The sequence below is a fragment of the Heteronotia binoei genome, chromosome 13 (genome assembly GCF_032191835.1).
Source record: "Heteronotia binoei isolate CCM8104 ecotype False Entrance Well chromosome 13, APGP_CSIRO_Hbin_v1, whole genome shotgun sequence".
NCBI classification, from domain to species: domain Eukaryota; kingdom Metazoa; phylum Chordata; class Lepidosauria; order Squamata; family Gekkonidae; genus Heteronotia; species Heteronotia binoei.
In genome coordinates, this window is record NC_083235.1 from 74,756,760 (window position 1) to 74,776,385 (window position 19,626).

At 40.7% G+C, this 19,626-nt stretch overlaps 1 protein-coding gene across 2 annotated transcripts in view; it reads right to left on the bottom strand.

Annotated features, from left to right (window-relative positions):
- Positions 1 to 2,223: 2,223 nt before the first annotated feature.
- The window catches only part of GAS7 (growth arrest specific 7), a 236,213-nt gene continuing 218,810 nt past the window's right edge, over positions 2,224 to 19,626 (bottom strand). For both annotated transcript variants that reach the window (XM_060252647.1, XM_060252648.1), the window contains exons 9-14: positions 17,939 to 18,017; positions 15,444 to 15,572; positions 14,328 to 14,451; positions 9,368 to 9,447; positions 8,525 to 8,623; positions 2,224 to 2,919 (exon numbers count right to left, since the gene is read on the bottom strand). In XM_060252647.1, coding sequence (XP_060108630.1) covers positions 2,806 to 2,919; positions 8,525 to 8,623; positions 9,368 to 9,447; positions 14,328 to 14,451; positions 15,444 to 15,572; positions 17,939 to 18,017 — 625 coding nt within the window. In that variant the 3' untranslated portion in view covers positions 2,224 to 2,805. The remainder of the gene's footprint in view (positions 2,920 to 8,524; positions 8,624 to 9,367; positions 9,448 to 14,327; positions 14,452 to 15,443; positions 15,573 to 17,938; positions 18,018 to 19,626) is intronic.

Below are 19,626 nucleotides of genomic sequence, written 5' to 3' on the forward strand. Positions count from 1 at the left end.
ATGTGTGAAAGGGCCGAGTAAAGGTTATATAACACATGATGAAGGATTTGACAAATCTTCTGATCCCTAACTCCATCCAGGGATTAATAATCTCAGCAGCATGTGGGGTTCTCAGTGAATGACAAAGTGTATTTTACCATTAAATGTACCAGATCTGAGCCCTAAGAAATCACTTGGAAAGGGAAGACTGCACTGTTTTTGCAATCTGCACAGGCAGTTGCCCTTACACTGGTCAATACACATAGAGGAAAACTAACCAGGGATTGCAATTCATATCATCTAGGACAGGGGTGGCCAACAGTAGCTCTCCAGATGTTTTTTGCCTACAACTCCCATCAGCCCCAGCCAGCATGGCCAATGGCTGGGGCTGATGGGAGTTGTAGGCAAAAAAAAAATCTGTAGAGCTACCGTTGGCCACACCTGATCTAGGAAGTAGACTTTTAAATAGTATCAGAAAAGGCATGGAGGTCCTTGAAATCAAAGGGAATTAACTGAAAGATAATCTAGAGAAGAGCAAACTGGTGAAAGGATTCACAGACGATGGAAATGTGGCTCTGGTTTCAAAACAGGAAAAGGAACTGAATGGCTGCCTTGGAAATGTTTTAATGCTGGTGTTTGTCCAAGTCTCAATTTCCCCATACATACCAACAGGATAAAATGTTCTTTTTGCAACCATGATGGCCAGCTCTTTGGGAAAATATGAAATATGTTTTCTATTACTAAGCTAAGATTACACTGAAAATGATGAAGAATAAAAACAAACAAACTATGGATGGGCAGATAAAAAAATCAAATAAGGTCTAGCAATCTATATAATTAACTGGAGTAGATTGTTGGAGGGCTTTATCTACAACTAACAGTGCAATTATCAAGGAATCAAAGCAACCTCTATGCCTACTTTTAGAAGCTTAAGAAGTTCAAATTATCTGTAACACATGCCCCCTTTTATTTATTTATTTTTAATGGGAAATGGGAACGTTTATGACCATTGTTGGCACTGATAGGAGACCTGACTTTTTCAGAAAAGTAATTTAGGAAATGCATAAAATAAAGAGTTATTTAATATGGCAGCTGATCAAACAAAACATTTGGCAATAGAAAGAATGACATGAATTGTGGTATAAATGCAAGAATGAAGCAGTTAAAAAAATCCAACCAGAGAGCTCGTTTGGTGTAGTGGTTAAGTGTGTGGATTCTTATCTGGGAGAACTGGGTTTGATTCCCCACTCCTCCACTTGCACCTCCTGGAATGGCCTTGGGTTAGCCATAGCTCTGGCAGAGGTTGTCCTTGAAAGGGCAGCTGCTATGAGAGCCCTCTCAGCCCCACCCACCTCACAGGGTGTCTGTTGTGGGGGAGGAAGGTAAAGGAGATTGTAAGCCACTCTAAGTCTCTGATTCAGAGAGAAGGGCGAGGTATAAATCTGCAGTTCTTCTTCTTCTATTTATTAATTTTTATTTGGGGATTTATGAGATGCTCCCTGAACTACTGGGTACTTGAAGCAGCAAAAACAAACAAACAAAACAAAACACTCAACTCTAACAATAAAGGATACTTTCACATATGCTAAATAATGCAGTTTCAATCCATCGTTTGCAACGTGATTTTGCCATTTCACACAGTAAAGTCTAGCTGTAAAGTGCATTGAAAGTGGATTGAAAGTGCATTATTTTATGTCTTTGAAAATGCCAAAAGCATTGGTTAATACATATTTGAAGTAAGACATGATGGCTAGAAAGTCATGCCCTCTGCAATCTGTAAACTATAAGTTATTTGGTGGAAAGTAAAGATCAAGTTATATACAGTACTGATCAATTTGATTTGGTAAACAGTCTTCCAAGGGAAGCATTCAAACTGTTCTTTGATGAGTACCCGCTGTACAACACCAGAGTCCCAGCCAACGTGGCTTTAAATGTATTTAGCCCATTCCTTTTCTACTAGAGAGTAAGATAATGGCTGCAATTTTCAGATAGCTTCCTCAGGGGTAGTCCCCAGAAACATCAGCAATGCTATGAGAATGTCATAACGCCATGGAGCTTGAGGACTGAAAGCCAGTGAGTACCTGAGAGGAAGTATAAGAAGGATCAACTAAAGGGTCTTCCTTTGAGTTATTGTCTCCTGACCCATTAACTCTTTTCCTGCTTTACTGAAAAAAAACCAGAGCATTAGCAGCTATGGGAGCCATGTTTTGTTTTAAAAAAGAAAAAATTGAAATAATAAAAAAAGAAAATTGCTGTACAGGTTTTACTGTTATCCTCACAACACCCCTGTGAGGTAGGTAAGCATTATGAACTCCATTTCATAGTGACGAAGGGAGGGAGGGAGTGATTCCCAGAATCTCCCCCTCTTGTTTAACTATATGGCAACGTTCAGGAGGATCTCCCTGCTTTCAGAGCCATGTACAATTTCATCAGTACATTTTGTTTGGCAGAGGCTTGCTGTGCCTAACATTACCATACAAACGGAGTATCATGCAAGGGGAGTAGCACATATTAATCAATTACAGAATAGCAAAACTCTTTATACCACACAACAGGCTTCATAGTTAATCATGAGAACGGCACATGCTCAGCTAACAGGAGCCTGTTTGAAAGGAAGTAAAAAGAGCGGCTTCTCAACCCTGGAATGTGTGATGTTTAAGGCATAGCACAATAGGAAATGAAATCATGATCAAACATGTCAATAATAAATATATGAGGAAGCCAATAGCGGGATGTCTCTCCTGTCCTCCTCCTGAGGGATTTACAGAACTCCCTTGAACTTGGCTGAACCAAAAAGCCTTGCCACTTAAGGCCAGTAACAGCAGTTTATATCTCCATATCCACAGGTCTGATATCACCGGTTTTGTGTTCTTTTACCCACAGTTCCCTGTCTTTGGATGGATCCACTTTCTGAAGCAACTGATCCACAGGTTCTACTGTCTAAAAAACATAAGAATAGCAACAGCATATATTCAGAGTACAGGAGAATGTCTCTTTCAAGATCATCTAGCAAAACTGAACAACCTCCCCATCTGCTTCTCTCCCTCTCCCAACATTTCTTTCATATAATCTTAAATGTACATTTCTGATATGGCACTTGTCTTCTAGCCTGGTTTTACCAAAGGGTGGCATTTGAAGAGAGGAACTTGTAGGTAACCATTAACTGAAACAGGGCATTCCATTGAAGACACTCCCTACCCTTTGCTCTCAAAGCTATCCATGAAATATATATGCTGGGGACAATGGGAAAATCTAGTTGGATTGAATTTTGCAATTAAAACGGTCCCCGCTTGCTCAAACTGCTCATCAGATTGAATCTCATTTCAAGGGACAGCCAATGAGCAGTCCAAACTGTTGGAAATACGTATCTGTTCTGCATGTCCTTTGCAGGGTTCTAAAGTTCCAGTCATTATAGGGTTAACACTGTGCCTGATTCCCTATTGTCTGCATGACCTGGGAAGAAGATACTGACTGCTGTCAATCAAGGTCTAGAAGCAGGAAAACCTGTTTTGTCTGTTTGGTCAGTTAGTCAGGTGACTTCCTTTGTTCAGGCAGAGAGGTCAAGAAGAAGGAGGAAGTAGCCTCCATTGAGCACATGATCTTCTAGTGTAAGCATGAAGTTCTATAGTGTTTGTTATTTTCACCTCCCAGCGCCCTTTCCCTGTGGTAATAAATATGTTTTTGCTTTTTCATGTTAAATGTCTCTCAATCATTATTTGATCCAGTGATCCATCGCACTGTTTGAGATAAAGAAATAGAATTTCAAACAGAATTCCCTAACAAAATTGATAGCAGATCAGATGGTTTTTGCCATCAAGCTGGTAGCTTATAGCATGGACTGTTTTTTGAACTCTAGATGATTTTTTTTTTAAAATCTGGATCGGATTTAAGAGCATTTAGAAAGCAATAGGCAAAAAGCTGCTATGCTGTAAAGTCAAGCCTCAATTTTAAAACAATGTCCTTTTTTCTCTTGCCATTACTGAGAGCATTCTGACTTAAATGAGGTTTGAATTCAGATTGTCTTGATCTGGAAACACTGCTACTTTTGTCTAAAAGCCTCAGAGGTGCTAGAAAGAGAATTTTTGGAGCTTTTTAACCCTTTTTCTGTGGATTACATTGGAGACCTTGCTGCTGCAACCATGCGCACACATTCAGCTGTCTTTTCTCTCCAGTGATGAAGGAAGAATCTTTAACCCTGCCCTGCCTGATTGCTGTGAAAAATGTCAAACCCAGAGAGAGAAGCCACTGGATTTTCTGTTTCCACATCTTCAGGAACAGCAACTGCAAATCTTGGTTTTGGTACCGTGAGTAACCTACCAGTGACAGGATTTAGTACCCTGAAGTTAACTAAGAATAATTTCTCATTCTGGCTCTCGCTCCTAACGCAAAGACTTGAGATTTATGGAGCTGAATGAGTTTTGTCTGAAAATCCCCGAGAATGAGCAAGAAAAATCAAATTTTAAATGGCTAGATGGTTTTGCAAAAATTCTCATTTTAGAATCTATTGAGGCATATGAAATTCCTGAATTGCACACTCTTAAAACTGCAAAAGAAATGCTTGAATGCCTTAAAGATAAATATAACAAAACTCCCACAAGCACTATTCATTATTTAAAGGGCAAAATATTTGGTTTTCAAGTGCAAGAAGGGGAGAATGTGATTAAATGTCTGAAGGAATTTATGAGCATGCAATCCAGACTACAGGAGCTTGGTGAGGCTATTGCAGAAAGAGACTTAATCTCAACTATATTGAAAGCTCTACCCAGTATTTACAAGCCAATTAAGATGATTTTGAGACTGCAAAAGGATTTGAGTCTGGAAGTCCTGTTAAATGCTATCAAGGAGGAAGCAGCCTCCAGACCTGGGGACAAGAACACTGAACTGTCTGATTCTATGTCTGCTTTAAGCCCGAAACCACAGTATAGGAATAAGTCAAGAAGAGATATAATATGCCATAGATGTAGGCAAAAAGGCCGTATCTCAGGATATTGTAATAATCAGAATACTGCTGCTAGACAAAGGAATGTTAAAGCACATGTTTCAAATGAGGGAACACGGGCACCATCTCATGGCCATAGAAATAATAGCAGCCAGAAATTTTCAAAGCAACAATTTTCCAAGTCACATGGCCCAGGTGGGAACAAAGAAAAGAACAGAGAAAGTACCATGCATGTTAATAATGTGAATGTTATTGGTGAAAGAGGAAGATTTTTGATTGATAGTGGATCTTCTATGCATATTTGTCGATATAAGGGCACGTTTTCAGAGTTGGATGAAAGTCAGAGACTTGAGATGATAGGTGCCACCAAGTTTGTGTGTGGGTGAGATCAAAATGAAATTGCTTACCACTGATGGAGATTTAATGCCAGTAAGACTGAAAAATGTAGCTTATGCACCTGAATCAATTGAGAATTTACTTTCAAGCCAAGTGCTTATAAGAAATAATTATGCTGTATATCTTGATAAAGACGATGGTGAAATTATTCAGAAGAATTCTGGAATTAGTCTTAAACTGGATAAAAAAAATGGAGTTCATTATCTTAAGGACTTAAGTGAAAGGTCAGATGCTGTTGATGTTGTGAAAAAGACTGTTTGCCAGACTGAAGGCAGGAAGTGTGACCATAGGAGATGTGTTTATGCTTGGCATGTAAAGTTAGCACACAGAAGCATGCACAGTGTTGAGAAGTTGCTAAAGGATTGTGGACTTGATGTTGTGCATTGTGATAAATCCAAAGAAATATGTTATGTTTGTCTGAGAGCAAAAGGAACTGCACCTTGCTTCAGTGGAAACAGCAGTGTGCATAATGAAAGGTTTTTGGAAACAATATTCACTGATGTTGTTGGGCCTATAAAAGCTTCGATTGAGAGAAATAAATTTTTCTCAGTATTCACAGAGGCAAAGACAAAATATAGCACTTTCTATATGCTCAAATCAAAAGATGAGATTTAAAGAATATGTTGCCATGGTTAAAAACAGATTTGGGCGTGCACCTGAAAGCTTGCTGACAGATGGAGGTGGCGAATATTGCAATATTGAGTTTAAGAAATTTCCGAATGCTGAAGGGATTGAACACAAAGTGACTGTCCCATACACTCTACAGCAGAATGGGAGTGCAGAGAGACTTAATCATGTGTTACAGGAAAGGACCAGAGCAATGCTCATGCATTCTGGATTACCTAAAGGCCTGTGGGCTGAAGCTGTAAATACAGCAGTGTATATTCACAATAGAATACCTTCAAAAGTAACAGGAATTACTCCTTCCCAGGCTTGGTTTGGCAAGAAGCCAGGACAAGCATATAAAAACTTTTGGAGCAAAAGCCTATGCATATGTTCCTAGAGAAAATAGAAGGAAGCTTGATGCAAGGACTGAGATTGGATTCATAGTAGGATATCCCTCAGTGGGAAAAGGCTACAGAGTCTATGATCCAAAGCTGAATAAGACCAAACATTGTAATGTTGTGTTTGTGGATGTCAGTAATTTGCCTAAAGCACCCTGTGTACCTGAATCTGATCCTGAGGTTACCGATGATCCTTCTGAAGATTGGTATACCTGGTTACCTGTAGTGACCACCGGTGAACCTTCTGAAGACTCTACTGAACCAGAAGGGGAAATGGGGACCGCACCGCAGGGAGCAACAGAACTTCCACTCATTTTAAGACGATCAGAAAGGAGCACAAAAGGGCAACCACCACAGAAATATGGAAACTGTGAGATTTATAGAGACTGTGAAACCTAAAGAGGAACCCAAGAGCTGGAAACAAGTGTGTGATCTACCTAATGAAGAAAAGGAGAAATGGATTCAAGCAATGGAACAAGAGAAACTATCCATTTATGAAAAAGATGTATGGACTCTTACAAAACTACCTGCAGGAAGAAAGCCTGTTGGATGCAAATGGGTCTACAAAATAAAGTACAAAGATGATGGAACTATAGACTTGTACAAAGCAAGGCTAGTAGCCAAAGGATATGCACAAGAATTTGGAACTGATTATTCAGAGACTTTTGCACCAGTTATCAATAGTGCTACACTTAAAACACTACTGAGTGTGGCATCATCTAGAGATATGCTCGTAGAGCACCTAGACATTAAGACAGCATTTCTTAACGGTGAGTTATCAGAGGAAATCTATATGGAAATACCTGAAGGTTTTCAATTCCCTGGCAAAGAGAACTGTATTTTCAAACTCAACAAAGGACTGTATGGTTTGAAACAAACCGCAAAAGGTTGGTATGACAAAATAACTGGACTACTACAGCACCAAGGATTTGAGCAAGGGAAAGCTGAACCCTGCATGTGCACTAGACTTAAAGATGGAGAATATCAATACATTCTGGTTTGTGTCGACGATTTGGTTGTGAACTGCAAGAACAAAGCGGACATTAAAGACACTGCTGAAAAGCTGAACAAAGAGGTTGAAGTCAAAAGATTTGGAGATATTAAACACTATCTAGGAATAGAGTGAGAGACTCGAGGATGGAACCTTTCAACGGTGCCAAAGATGAAAGATTATGGACTTTATAGAATCTTTTGGCATGAGAGACTGTAAAGAATCTAAGATACCTCTTGAACCTGCATACCTGAGAGCTCAGGGTGGTCAACCACTCAAAGACATTGGAGAGTACAGAGAAGCTATAGGAAAACTGCTGTATCTGAGTAAAACTACCAGACCTGATATAACAGCTGCTGTTGGAATACTGAGCAGAAAAGTAAGTTCGCCTAATCACCATGACTGGAATGCAGTAAAGAAACTTGCCAGATACTTAAAAAGGACTATGGACTTAAGACTGATCACTGAACCTTCTGAGAATCCCAGACTAGTTGGATACATGGATGACAACTATGCAGAAGAATTGTGCAATTACAGATCGAACAGTGGATACTTGTTCTTCTATGGAAATGGACTTGTAGAATGGACTAGCAGAAAACAGACTATAGTGGCACAATCTACAGCAGAAGTGTGTCAGCAGCCAGTGCCTGCAGTGAACTTGAATGGGTTTTTCATCTGCTGAAAGACTTCAAGATAAAAGAACCTGTACCTATTGTAATGTTTGAAGATAACCAAGCGTGTATTGCTATATGTAAAGGGGAAAGTAGAACAGCCAGAAGTAGATCTATTGGTATTAAATGTGAGCTAGTGAATTGATTCTGAGTAGGTCTGACATGGCAGTAGTGGATTGATTCTGAGTAGGTCTGACATGATCTTGGTGAAATGATCCTGGCATTTAGAGACTTTTTTTAAGCTCACAGATTGGAAAATTTTTGCAGTTTGAGGGGGATAAAGGGGGAGGGAGGCTGGGCGAGACACAGAGTGAACTACTCCATTCCCTGAGTACTGTCTTCAAAGTTTGCAAATTTTGATGTAGGATCTTCAGATCTAATCCCCAGGAGCAGACATGGATCAAACCCTAAAAAGTATAAACTGCAAGGATTTGCTTGGCCCTAATCTTCATCAGTCAGCAAAGTTTGGAGGACTCCACACAGCATTGGCTTTAAGATTCCCATGAGGCCTCCTGGAAGAAGAGTGAAGGACTAGCAGACTCACGCTTTGGTTGAACATGTCGGTCTCATGTCGCAACTGTGTGTATTGGCAGAGCTGTTGTCGAATCATCTCCACTCTCTCCACCTCCAGCCTCTCGAGTTCCTGGAAGGGTAGAGAGTCATCCAACATTTTCAATAAAGGGTGGCGATAACCAACTACACCTGAGCATAAAATAAAAGATGGGGTTGCTTTATATGAATACCACTTGGTATTTGCTAGCACCCATCTAAACACTCAATTCACACCATTGTTTGTAGGGTTTAGGTTTTTTTTTTTTTTTTAAAAATTGGCAATTGAGAGCAGCACAGAATGCCATCTTGTGGGAAAAAAAATCAAACATGGATTGAGACACTAGAGAATGAAAAGCTGTCTGGGCATGCTTTGTAAAAAAACAACAGCCATGACATGGCTGCTCAAGAACCCAGGACTAACAAGGACTGAAGAAGTTTTGGACTATGTCTGCCATTGCTCCAATGGCTCTTCAGTTCTTTGTGGAATGCCACGACTACTGTAACAGAGAAAAGGAAAGCAATCTGACATTCTAAGATACACTGAGCTTCGAAAGGGAGTTTTCCAATTTGCTCTATCTATAAAGGACTGGGAGAAAGTGGGGGAAAGTCCTCCAGTATCCTCTGTTGCAGAAAACAGAATACTAAACAAATAGAAGCTGAAAAAATATATATATACAAAAAATAAAAATACTCCATAGCCAGTTCTTAAAGGTTTCCTGACTTTTGACAGCTGAACTGTGTCTATGTAGTTCTTGGGTTAAATGCTTAGTAACTGTCAGCAACTTGATTAACACCTTACACTGAAATCGCTACATGGTGACTCAGCACAACTTACCAGAGAGGTAGTCACCATTTCTTCAAACCATTTTGATTGAGCTTGGTTATAAAGATCCACACAACGCATGAGGTCATCTCCTGCAACAAGCAAGAAATCAGTGAGAAATGTACGTGAGGTCCAAAAAAGGGATACTTGGAAGAGAAAGTGCTATTTATGGTATTTATGATTCCTGTTTGCAAAATCAGTTTATAAGACCTAAACAAGGCTGTTAAGGACAGGATATTTTGGAGGACATTAATTCATAAGGTCACCGTAAGCCAGAAGGCACTTAGCACGTGCACATACGTGCTTGCAAAATGTAAGTACCAAAGAAAATTGCCATGACTTTTTAGTGCAGGTAACCAATTCATTAAAAAGTGAAAAGCGATCCTTATCTAGGGTGAAAAAGTAGGCAAAATACAAGCACTGCTGCCTCATGTAACTGAGCGGTTTGTCTTTTTTAGCCAACAACATTCAGAGTTTTTTTTTAAAAAAAATGACACGAAGGAACAATGTTCCAATTTCATAGCTGCCTCCCACCATTGAATATCCTCCTTTTCCTTCAAATGAATCTCCCAAACTAACCAGAGATCAAGGCTCAGGAAAATACTCAAAAACTGTGTTACAGAACAAAAAGCAAAAGGCAGGGCTGTGCCCTAAGCAGCTGCTGGCCGTCCCTGCCCTCTGACCCACCCCAGAGATAGCCCATAGGCCAGCCTCAGGATGGGGCAGGCCCCTGCTTCCCGCACTTGGCCTGGCCTGCCCCGCCCCCCCCCCCGAAAGGGCTGCCCTCCCTCTTATCCCTCCCTGCAGTGCCACAAATGGGAGCCAGTAGAATCCGGATCCCTGCTTCCCAGTTTTTTGGGGGGGTGGGAATTTAGTGTAGTTCAAAAAATTAAAAAGGGGGAGTTAAGGAAGTTAACTAAAGAGTATGATGAGTGATTCCTCCCCCAATTCTGGATATGTGTCCATTGTGTCAGCTGAGGAAACTTTGCTTATCTTATTGTTTCTATATGCTGACTTCTGTTTATCTGGGAGTAGTTTCTTTGTCTATCTCAATGTTGCTTCTACTTTCATTTTATTTTATTTTTGCCTGCAAGATACAGCTGTCTTACGGCAACCCTACAGGGTTTTCACGGCAAGAGATGTTCAGAGATGGTTTGCCATGATCCCGGTATTCCTTGGAGGTGTCCCATCTAAGTACAAGCCAGGACCAACCCTGTTTAGATTCTGAGATCTATTGAGATTGGGCTAGCCTGGGTTATCCATGTCAGTGATTACCCCCATAAGGAGAGCAAATGCAGAGCTAAAACATTCACGCTAATACTGCTGAAATGCATGTCATTTTGTCGTGAGGGTTTTTTTTTTTAACCAAGAGGGCTTTTGAATCTCTCTCTCGCCATCTAGTGAACAGGATGGGTAGTAAGAATTTCATCAAACGTAAATACACAGAATTACAAAGGAAACAAAAGGACAAGTTATGGCACTTTTTTTCTCCTAGTTGCATCCTGATAGTGTTCATGTTTGTGAGGGTCAAATACAATCTTACACAAGAAATTCATTATCGCATCTCCCAGTTTTTTTAAAGACTTGTTTTTGTGTTTGTATGTCTACATGTTTTTACTTGAATTCAGTACTTCAGCTCTACTGGCTACAGCTAGCAGAGTAATTATTTTTTGGAACTCAAATTGCAAATATCCTACTTTGCAAAGCTGATTTCTTAATCTTATACCCAGGAGTGCTATAGACTCAGTTCGTTGGTCTCTGCCTGGCAGATTAGTTAAGGGGACTGGTGGTAACATGTTAACCCTGGAGTTGTGAGGAGTCACACTCCAGCATTTTGTGGTTTTGTTTTGAACAACCTGTCACCCTTAACTAGAAACATATTTACTTTATTTAATGCTGAGAGGCTGGTCAAAGCAAAACTACAAAATGCTGCAACTCATCATAACCCCTGGGTTAACATGCTACTACCAGTCCTCTTAACTAACTTGCCATCCAGAGACTCCAGTCCCCCTGGGCCTAAACCAGAAGTCAGGCCTGCAAGCTGAATTTAAAAAAACAACAACAATTACTCTGGTAACTGTGGTCAACGGGCTAAAGTAGGGTTGCCAATCCCCAGGTGGGGGCAGGGGATCCCCCAGTTTGGAGCCCCTTTCCCCGCTTCAGGGTCATCAGAGAGTGCGGGGTGGGGGAGGAAATTTCTGCTGTACACTCCATCATTCCCTATGGAGACCAATTTCCATATGGTATAATGGAGAATTGATCTGCGGATATCTGGGGCTCTGGAGGGGCTGTTTTTTCAGGTAGAGGCACCAAATGTGCAGCATAGAATCTGATGCCTCTGCTCAAAACACCCTCCACGTTTCAGAAGGATTGGACTCAGGGGTCTACTTCTATAACCCCCAAAAGAAGGTGCCCCTATCCTGGAGAGCCAGTTTGGTGTAGTGGTGAAGTGTGCGGACTCTTATCTGGGAGAACCGGGTTTGATTCCCCACTCCTCCACTTGCACCTGCTGGCATGGCCTTGGGTCAGCCATAGCTCTGGCAGAGGTTGTCCTTGAAAGGGCAGCTGCTGTGAGAGACCTCTCCAGCCCCACCCACCTCACAGGGTGTCTGTTGTGGGGGAGGAAGGTAAAGGAGATAGTGAGCCGCTCTGAGACTCTTCGGAGTGGAGGGCGGGATATAAATCTAGTATCTTCATCTACCTCACAGGGTGTCTGTTGTGGGGGGGGGGAAGGTAAAGGAGATTGTGAGCCGCTCTGAGACTCTTCGGAGTGGAGGGCGGGATACAAATCCAGTATCTTCATCTACCTCACAGGGTGTCTGTTGTTGGGGAGGAAGGGAAAGGAGATTGTGAGCCGCTCTGAGACTCTTTGGAGTGGAGGGCGGGATAGAAATCCAATATCTTCTTCTTCATTATTTCCAATGGAGGGAAGGCATTTAAAAGGTGTGCGGTCCCTTTAAATGTGATGGTCAGAACTCCCTTTGGAGTTCACTTATGCTTGTCATACCCTTGCTCCTGGCTCCACCCCCAAATTCCCCAGATATTTCTTGAACTGGACTTGGCAACCCTAGGCTAAAGTATTCCATTTCGACTGAAGCCCCAAACCCAAGAACATCACAAACTGTAATAGGATTTATGAAATATAAAAGCAATGAATAGCAAGGATAAAATAATAAAAAGCTAAATGTCTAAGCCAAGCATTTTTACAAACATTTTGTGCTCAAATTTAGATGTTACCTGACTCAACTAAGTCCAAACAGAGTTTCAAAGTCCAAAGTTCACGGCAGGTGAACCTGCATGGCCCAGACTAGCCTCATCCTATCAGATCTCAGAAGGTAAGCAGGCCCTAGTTATTATTTGGATGGGAGACCCCCAAGGAAGTCCAGGTTCGCTATGCGGACAGGTAATGACAAACAAAATCCGTGTAGCTGTTGTTATGAAAACCCTCTGGGGACATCATAATTCACCTCCAACTTGACTGCACTTCTCCCCCTGCCACATGTTTTAGTAGCATTGGTAAATATTTGATATATTTTAAATGTTTTAATGCCCTGATGTTTGCTGCCTTGGGTGGAAAGAATTTGGAAATGTTATTGTACTCAGTGGTCTTTTTCATTGCCTAGTACTAACACTGAGATCCCTTCATAGGTTGGGTGGAAAGAAGGCACAGTACTGTTTTAAAGAAGTAAACGCAGACAGTGGGGCGAGGGCCCCTGAACTGGTCATGGCTGGAAGGGTATAGCTCTTTAGAGAACATACTGCCAGTAATAATTAGAAGGCTTTTGTATCTGCTTAAGAAATTTAGAACTATCATGCTCCAAAATTAAACCACTTATGTGAGAAAAAAGAGAGAGCATATTAGGGTTTGTAGAATCTTTCCGGCTCGAGTGCCGTGTTCTACTGGAGAAAGTTTTTCTTCCAGACGTTTTTCTTCCAGACGTTTCGTTCTCAGCTGCGGAGAACATCCTCAGTGGCGTTGCAGCCGGAGCAGGCACTCTGACCTTCTTGGCTGCTGTGCATGTTGTGCCACCTAATCTCTGAAGGCTTTTGCAACAGATTAGGTTTAGGACTGGCTTAAAAACTCCATATAAATTTAAGCACAAGTAGTATTGAGAGGATGATAATTTTGAAAAAAACAAAACAAAGAGGTTACAGAGAGCATTTACCAGTCAAAACCAGAAGGTTTTTGCATCTGTTTTAAGACGTTAAGGACTGATTTGCTCCTAATACATACGCTGAAATAGAACAGGAGGCTGATAACCTTGAAATGTACAGGAACATCCTTGAGAAAGAATTTGATGAAATGAGCCTAAACCAGGTGCTCATTGGATGGACATTTTTGTAACATTGTATTTTCTTCTAATATGACAAACAGCTTTGAAGGAATTGTGATATAGTACTTTTGATAAAGTGTTACTAAATATGTTAGCCAGAAAATCACAATGTTGTTTGTCTGAATATCCTTTACTATGAACTGTGATCCCATCATGTTGTTGATTTTTCTGACTGGAGCAGAGTCATGGCTGGGAGGGTATTGCTCTTCTCCCCATACTGTTGTCCAAGTGGAAATCTCACACGTCCCTTCAAGCTGAAGACAGCGGTAATACTTAATCTGTCTTCCTCTCCTCACTGTGGTTAACTTAAAAGCAGTTTTGAGTGGCACTTTCCATCAGGGAGATTGCACAGGTTAACCTCCCCACCGCCATAGCACATTCCAAATCTAATTTGCCAGCCTCATTTCATTCATCACAGAATGCAGATCTCCCACATAACGTGTCATTTGGTCCTTAGTGAGTAAAATACACCAGATATTTGCACTCTGTTTATTGTCTTGTGAAAAGACTGTTCTTAAATTGAAGGCCCCCACTCCCTTCTTTGCTCAGCTCACGGGTTCTTTTTCTTTGTTGCTTCCTTTATACAATGTCATTCACTATCTTCTACGACACCTTATCAATGCTCACCAAAAACTCACCAGCTTGAGTAGACTTCCGCCTGGCCTTCTTAATCTCCTCTTCTGTCTTGTTACTAAGTTTTATCTCCAGCTGTTGTGTTTTCATCTCTAAGTCCTTTTGCCTCTCTGTTAATGCTTTGCGGGCCTTGAAACAAACATAAATACCATAAATTCCCCTACTGAAAGAGAAAATTAGTGTGCCTCAACCATTTCATAAACGCTGTTCTCTCTGTAATCACTGCCCTGCAGATATGCCCTTTGTGAGGAAAAAAAGATAACATTTCAATATTTCCCCCTCTATCAGGCATGTTATTTTTAGCATTACAAAGGAGAAGAAAACTGAACATGGTAACTATAATTTTATTCGGTCATTAATAATTTTATTCGGTCATTCGGTCATCTATTCTGATTTTACTGTCTTTATGATTTGCTACTAACAAACAGTGTTTCTTTAGTGCCTCATTTGTTTTAAATTAACTTAATAACTTGTTTTAAAGTTATTTATTATTATTAAACTTAACTTGTGTTTTAAATATGTATATTAACACTTTCTTCTATGGCATCAATGCTACAGTAAATGCCTTGTTAACCAGCATCTGGTTAACCAGACAATTTGGTTAACTGGTGCGCTTACAGTTGTGTGGTACCACACAACTCATTTGGATAGACTGCAGACAAAAATGTTGGTAACTGGAACATTTTGCTAACTGGCAATGCCAATGATTCTCCATGGTTTCTGGTTAATAAGGCTTTTACTATACTGTGGGAGGGGTTGTTGGTTGTTGGGTTTTTTTTCTGATTTCTTCTATCCTTTTCCCTCTTCCTTGTAGTCTTTTGTAATATCTGGAACATCAATGAAATGTATGCTGAATAAAAATTACTTTCAGTGTCTGAACACTGCATAAATAGATAACGTTAACAATTGCCAGCTACTGCAGTTTGATATGAGATATGCCAACTTCTACTGCATGCACTACGTGCTTCACGCTGCCAGCCCAGAAAAGATCCAGCATCGGATGTATAGCCAATTATTATGGTTTTAAGAAGCGACACAGATGCAATCTGACCTTCATTCTTCAGATAGTCCATGTGAAACTAACCTTCAATTGGATTAAAATTTGTGCTATTTGCTCTTACCTTTTCCACAGCAGCATACCGACTAACCAGCTGTTTTCGCAGATCAGCAATGTGATGGTCATACTTCTTCATGTCTTTCTTGAAATTCTCTCGAAAGTTCAGTAGGGGTTTCTCCACCTCAGCCTGAAGCTGAAATAAAAATAGAAGAAACTTTTGTTAGTGGGGGAGCCCATTAGCATCGTTGTCATCCCAACTTTTGAAAGTGAAAAGAGAACAGCACTATCAGCATATAGCAATAGTGGGATGTGTCTCTTTCCTAATTTGGGGTAATGTCTGTTAACACAGCTCATAAAGGGTGCCAAATCATTTTTTTAAAAGACTGAACAATATAGGGGCCAAAATACAGCCTTGCATGACACTGAGGTCATTTTCACACTCACCTTCCGCCGGCGCGACCCCCCTCTTCACCGCGCAGGATCTGCGCGGATTTCGCACTAAACGCTGCGGAGCAGCCAGAAAAGCCGGAAGCTCCCGGCGCAAAAGCCGCTCAAACTGAAACCGCCAAAAAGCAGTTTGGCGTTTGCGCGGCTTTTGCGATGGGAGCTTCCGGCTTTTCTGGCTGCTCCGCAGTGTTTAGTGCGAAATCCGCGCAGATCCTGCGCGGTGAAGAGGGGGGTCGCGCCGGCGGAAGGTGAGTGCGAAAACGACCTGACTGTAATTGCAGTTTTAGAAGTTAGGTCTCCATCTTTCGAGCATCTGACCTGGCAAACGGTCTCAGAGTAAAATGTTTTTTTTTAATCAGGAGAAGCAAATGTTTATCAATCTTCATATTGCTTAGTTTCTTCCACAGAATGTCCCTGGGCACTGAATCAAAAGCTCCCTTAAGGTCTAAGAAGGCTGTGTATAATTTAGGTCCTTTCCCTTTCCTATATTTATTTACTAGCTGGCTAAGGACTGCACAATGGTCCAGGGTTGAGTTACCCTGACAAAAGCCAATTTGCTCCGGCCCCAGGATTTGCTGGTCTAGCATCCAAGATTTAAGTTTACTGGCCACGTGATTCGCATACAGCTTCCCCATGATGGATAAGAGACTGATCGGTCTATAATTATTTGGGAGCTGAAGGTCTCCTTTTTTAAAGATGGGTACTAAAATAGCATTCTTCTATTCTTCTGGTATTACGCCAGACCTATCTATGGCTGCAAAAAGGGCTGCTAGGAATGGGGCCCATCACTGTGGAAAAGCCTTGATATTCTCAGGGGGAACAGCATCGAGCTCAGGGGCTTTCTCCAATTTAAGTGCTGCAATTAGAGATTCAGTCTCCACAATCTGCACTGGCGCCCAAATTGTCCAGAGCATGCAAGTTAGTGGGGGAGGTAAATTTTGAGAGTTCCCTCTGAAGTATCAGATACAGTTGTGTCAGTGCTGGACAAACTACCCTATGCAAAGCAGCCATCCTTGAAAATGCTCTTTTATTTTTCAATTGCAAGAATTTAAGAAAAATTCTAGGGAAAGGTTTTGACTTCCTGACCCATTACCTGAAACCACGCCGGGAAAAAAAAACAGCTTTCATAGCAGTTGTCCTGTCTACAGGTGACAGGTCCATCAACTGGATGAAAGAGTAATATATCTAAAATTAGATTCAGGAGGTAGCCGTGTTGGTCTGAAGACACAGAATAAAGTTTGAGTCCAGTGGCACCTTTAAAACCAACAAAGTTTTATTCAAAGTTTGAGCTTCTGCGTGCATGCGTATTTCTTCTGATACAATGAAACAGAAGTCACCAACCATTACATATAGGTAGAGGGTGGGACTGTGGCCAGGAAGGGCTAATTAGAGTCAAGGTACATAAGTAACTGAGCAACAGACAGCTAAAATTGGATTAAAGCAGTTTGTAAAACCTGTGAATAGAAGCAAATTAGCATACATCATAATAAAAGAGTTTACAAACAGACTAAGCTCCCCAGAGTATCTGAGAGTGAAATAAAGATTGTGTGTGATGATTCAAGGGAAACCAAAGTTGTTACATGTAATAATTACACTTATTGCACAGCTTGTTCCTATTAGGGGGGATGTACTCAGAAAGGACCCATTTAAGAGAAATTCCAGAATTGTTAATGTTTTCTCCCTCTTTAGATGTCTTTCCAAGCTATTGATCTTGGAATGACATGCTTTTTAAGCAGAAAAGATATAGTCCAGCCAGTGATAACCGTTTTCAAGTCAGATAACCACTTTTGAGGAAGAGTTAATCAGTCTCTCATTAAAACCAGACTTCACAACCATTAACTGTGGATAGGTTGGGCCCAAAGTTTGCTTAGTGTTTTAGTAGGAACCAGCATTTAGGAGCAAAAGCAATTAATTTCATTACTATCTTCTGGGTTTGGAAAAAGTAGCTCAGCAGACACCTTTCATTCCTCAGATGTCCAATATACCCCTGGGATCCCCCCCTCAATGCCCCATTCTCTCTATATAAAATAGTAGACACAGCTTAAAGTTTCAGAAAACATATCCATCCTAACCCAACCCACAATGAAGACTCTTTGTGAACTTAGAAATTACTTTGGAAGAAAACTTGAGATGAACTTCTGCCTCATCAGCCAGGCTTTTCTTCAGCTGAGACCAAGCCTCACCTAGAGTCCTGAAAAATACAAAATACAATGCACCTGATTTGCTTATTTGGATAGGATTCTCAAGAAGAATCATTACTGTATGAATTTCTATTAGCAAAATAATTCTTGTATAACATAAGGGACAAAAAACTCAAGAGAAAGGAGCCAAAACATAACATTTTACATTGCCTTACATAATTCCTCTCTCCAGAATAAAATTCAGTTTCACATTCATAGATGAGATAATCATGGGTTTCTCCTGAAAAATATCACTCTGGAATTCACATAGTACATGTTCACAATTGCCTACTGCTGTTTAGAGTTATATTTATCATTCAGTGGCAAGAAACCACCAGTGTTTGTACCAGCATTCTTGTCTGTAATTGTAATTATCTAGTAGAGTAAAACTAATGATTTCTGAGATTACTGAATTTTCTAGATAAAGGGCTACTTTGGGGTACATTTTTTGGAGAAAAAAGGCCACTTTTGGTAAGAAGCCCAAAGGGGGCATGGAGCATAATTTGTGAAGAGTCCAAAAAACCCAGTGGTTTCACTAACAATTTCTCATTACTCCTTAAGTTAAAGTCTATTAATAGCAAGGAATGGTTAATTGTTTAGCTAAACAAAGGGCCTCCGGCCAGATGTTTAAAAAGTCACATATGAACTTGAAGAATGTCAACGAATTAAAAGAACTCACATAACACAGCTGATTTAACTGATTTGCAACATAATCCTAAACAGAGGTGTATCCTTTTAAGTCAATGGGATATATTAAATGGTTTTAACTCCATTTAAGATTGCACTGTTGCTCATAAGAAAATAAACCTTCTAAAACAAAATGTTTTTAGGCATGTTTCATGAACAATATGCAGATCCAAGCAAAGGTTTCATAACATCACAAGAAATTTAAGCCAGTGTACTGTAGTTGGTAGAGTTCCTGGGAGATCCTGGCTCACATCCCTACTTTGTCATGAAAGCTTGCTGGGTAACCTTGGGCCGGTCACACACGCCCTCACAGGCTTGTTGTGAGGATAAAATGGAGAAAGGGAGAACCATGTCAGCCACTTTGAGGGCCCAAAGGCAGAAATGAAGGGTAGAAATGAAGCAAACACATAAAAGAGAGAAATAAATAACAAAGAGGTCTGTTGCACCCAAAGGACACAGACTTATTTTCTCATACTTGTTTTTGTGCCAGAGGTAATATTAGAGAATGGCTAGGGACACTCTAAAATGTATAAATGACAAATATGATGACAGTGAAGATTCTGCCGGCCTTTCACATGCAAAGCAAAACCATGAAAAAAATTGCTATGATACACTTATTAAAAGTACACCTCTGCACCACCTCTAATGCAATTTGCAAGCTTTGAATTTTGTTTCCAAAACTTTTGTCAAAGTCCTATGAAGGGCAAATATTCACACCCAGGTATTTTGCTCAGTAAGTGCCAATGTTAACTTGTTATTGATCTCTGGGCTGAGGGAGGCAAGACTGAAAACGACAAGAGAAAGAGCCTTCTCAATTGCTGCCCCTCTTTGGTGGAACCAACTGCCTGAGGAGGTCAGATCCTTGCGGGACCTTGCCCAGTTCCACAAGGCTTGTAAGATGACACCGTTTCAGTTAGCATTTGGCTGAAATGC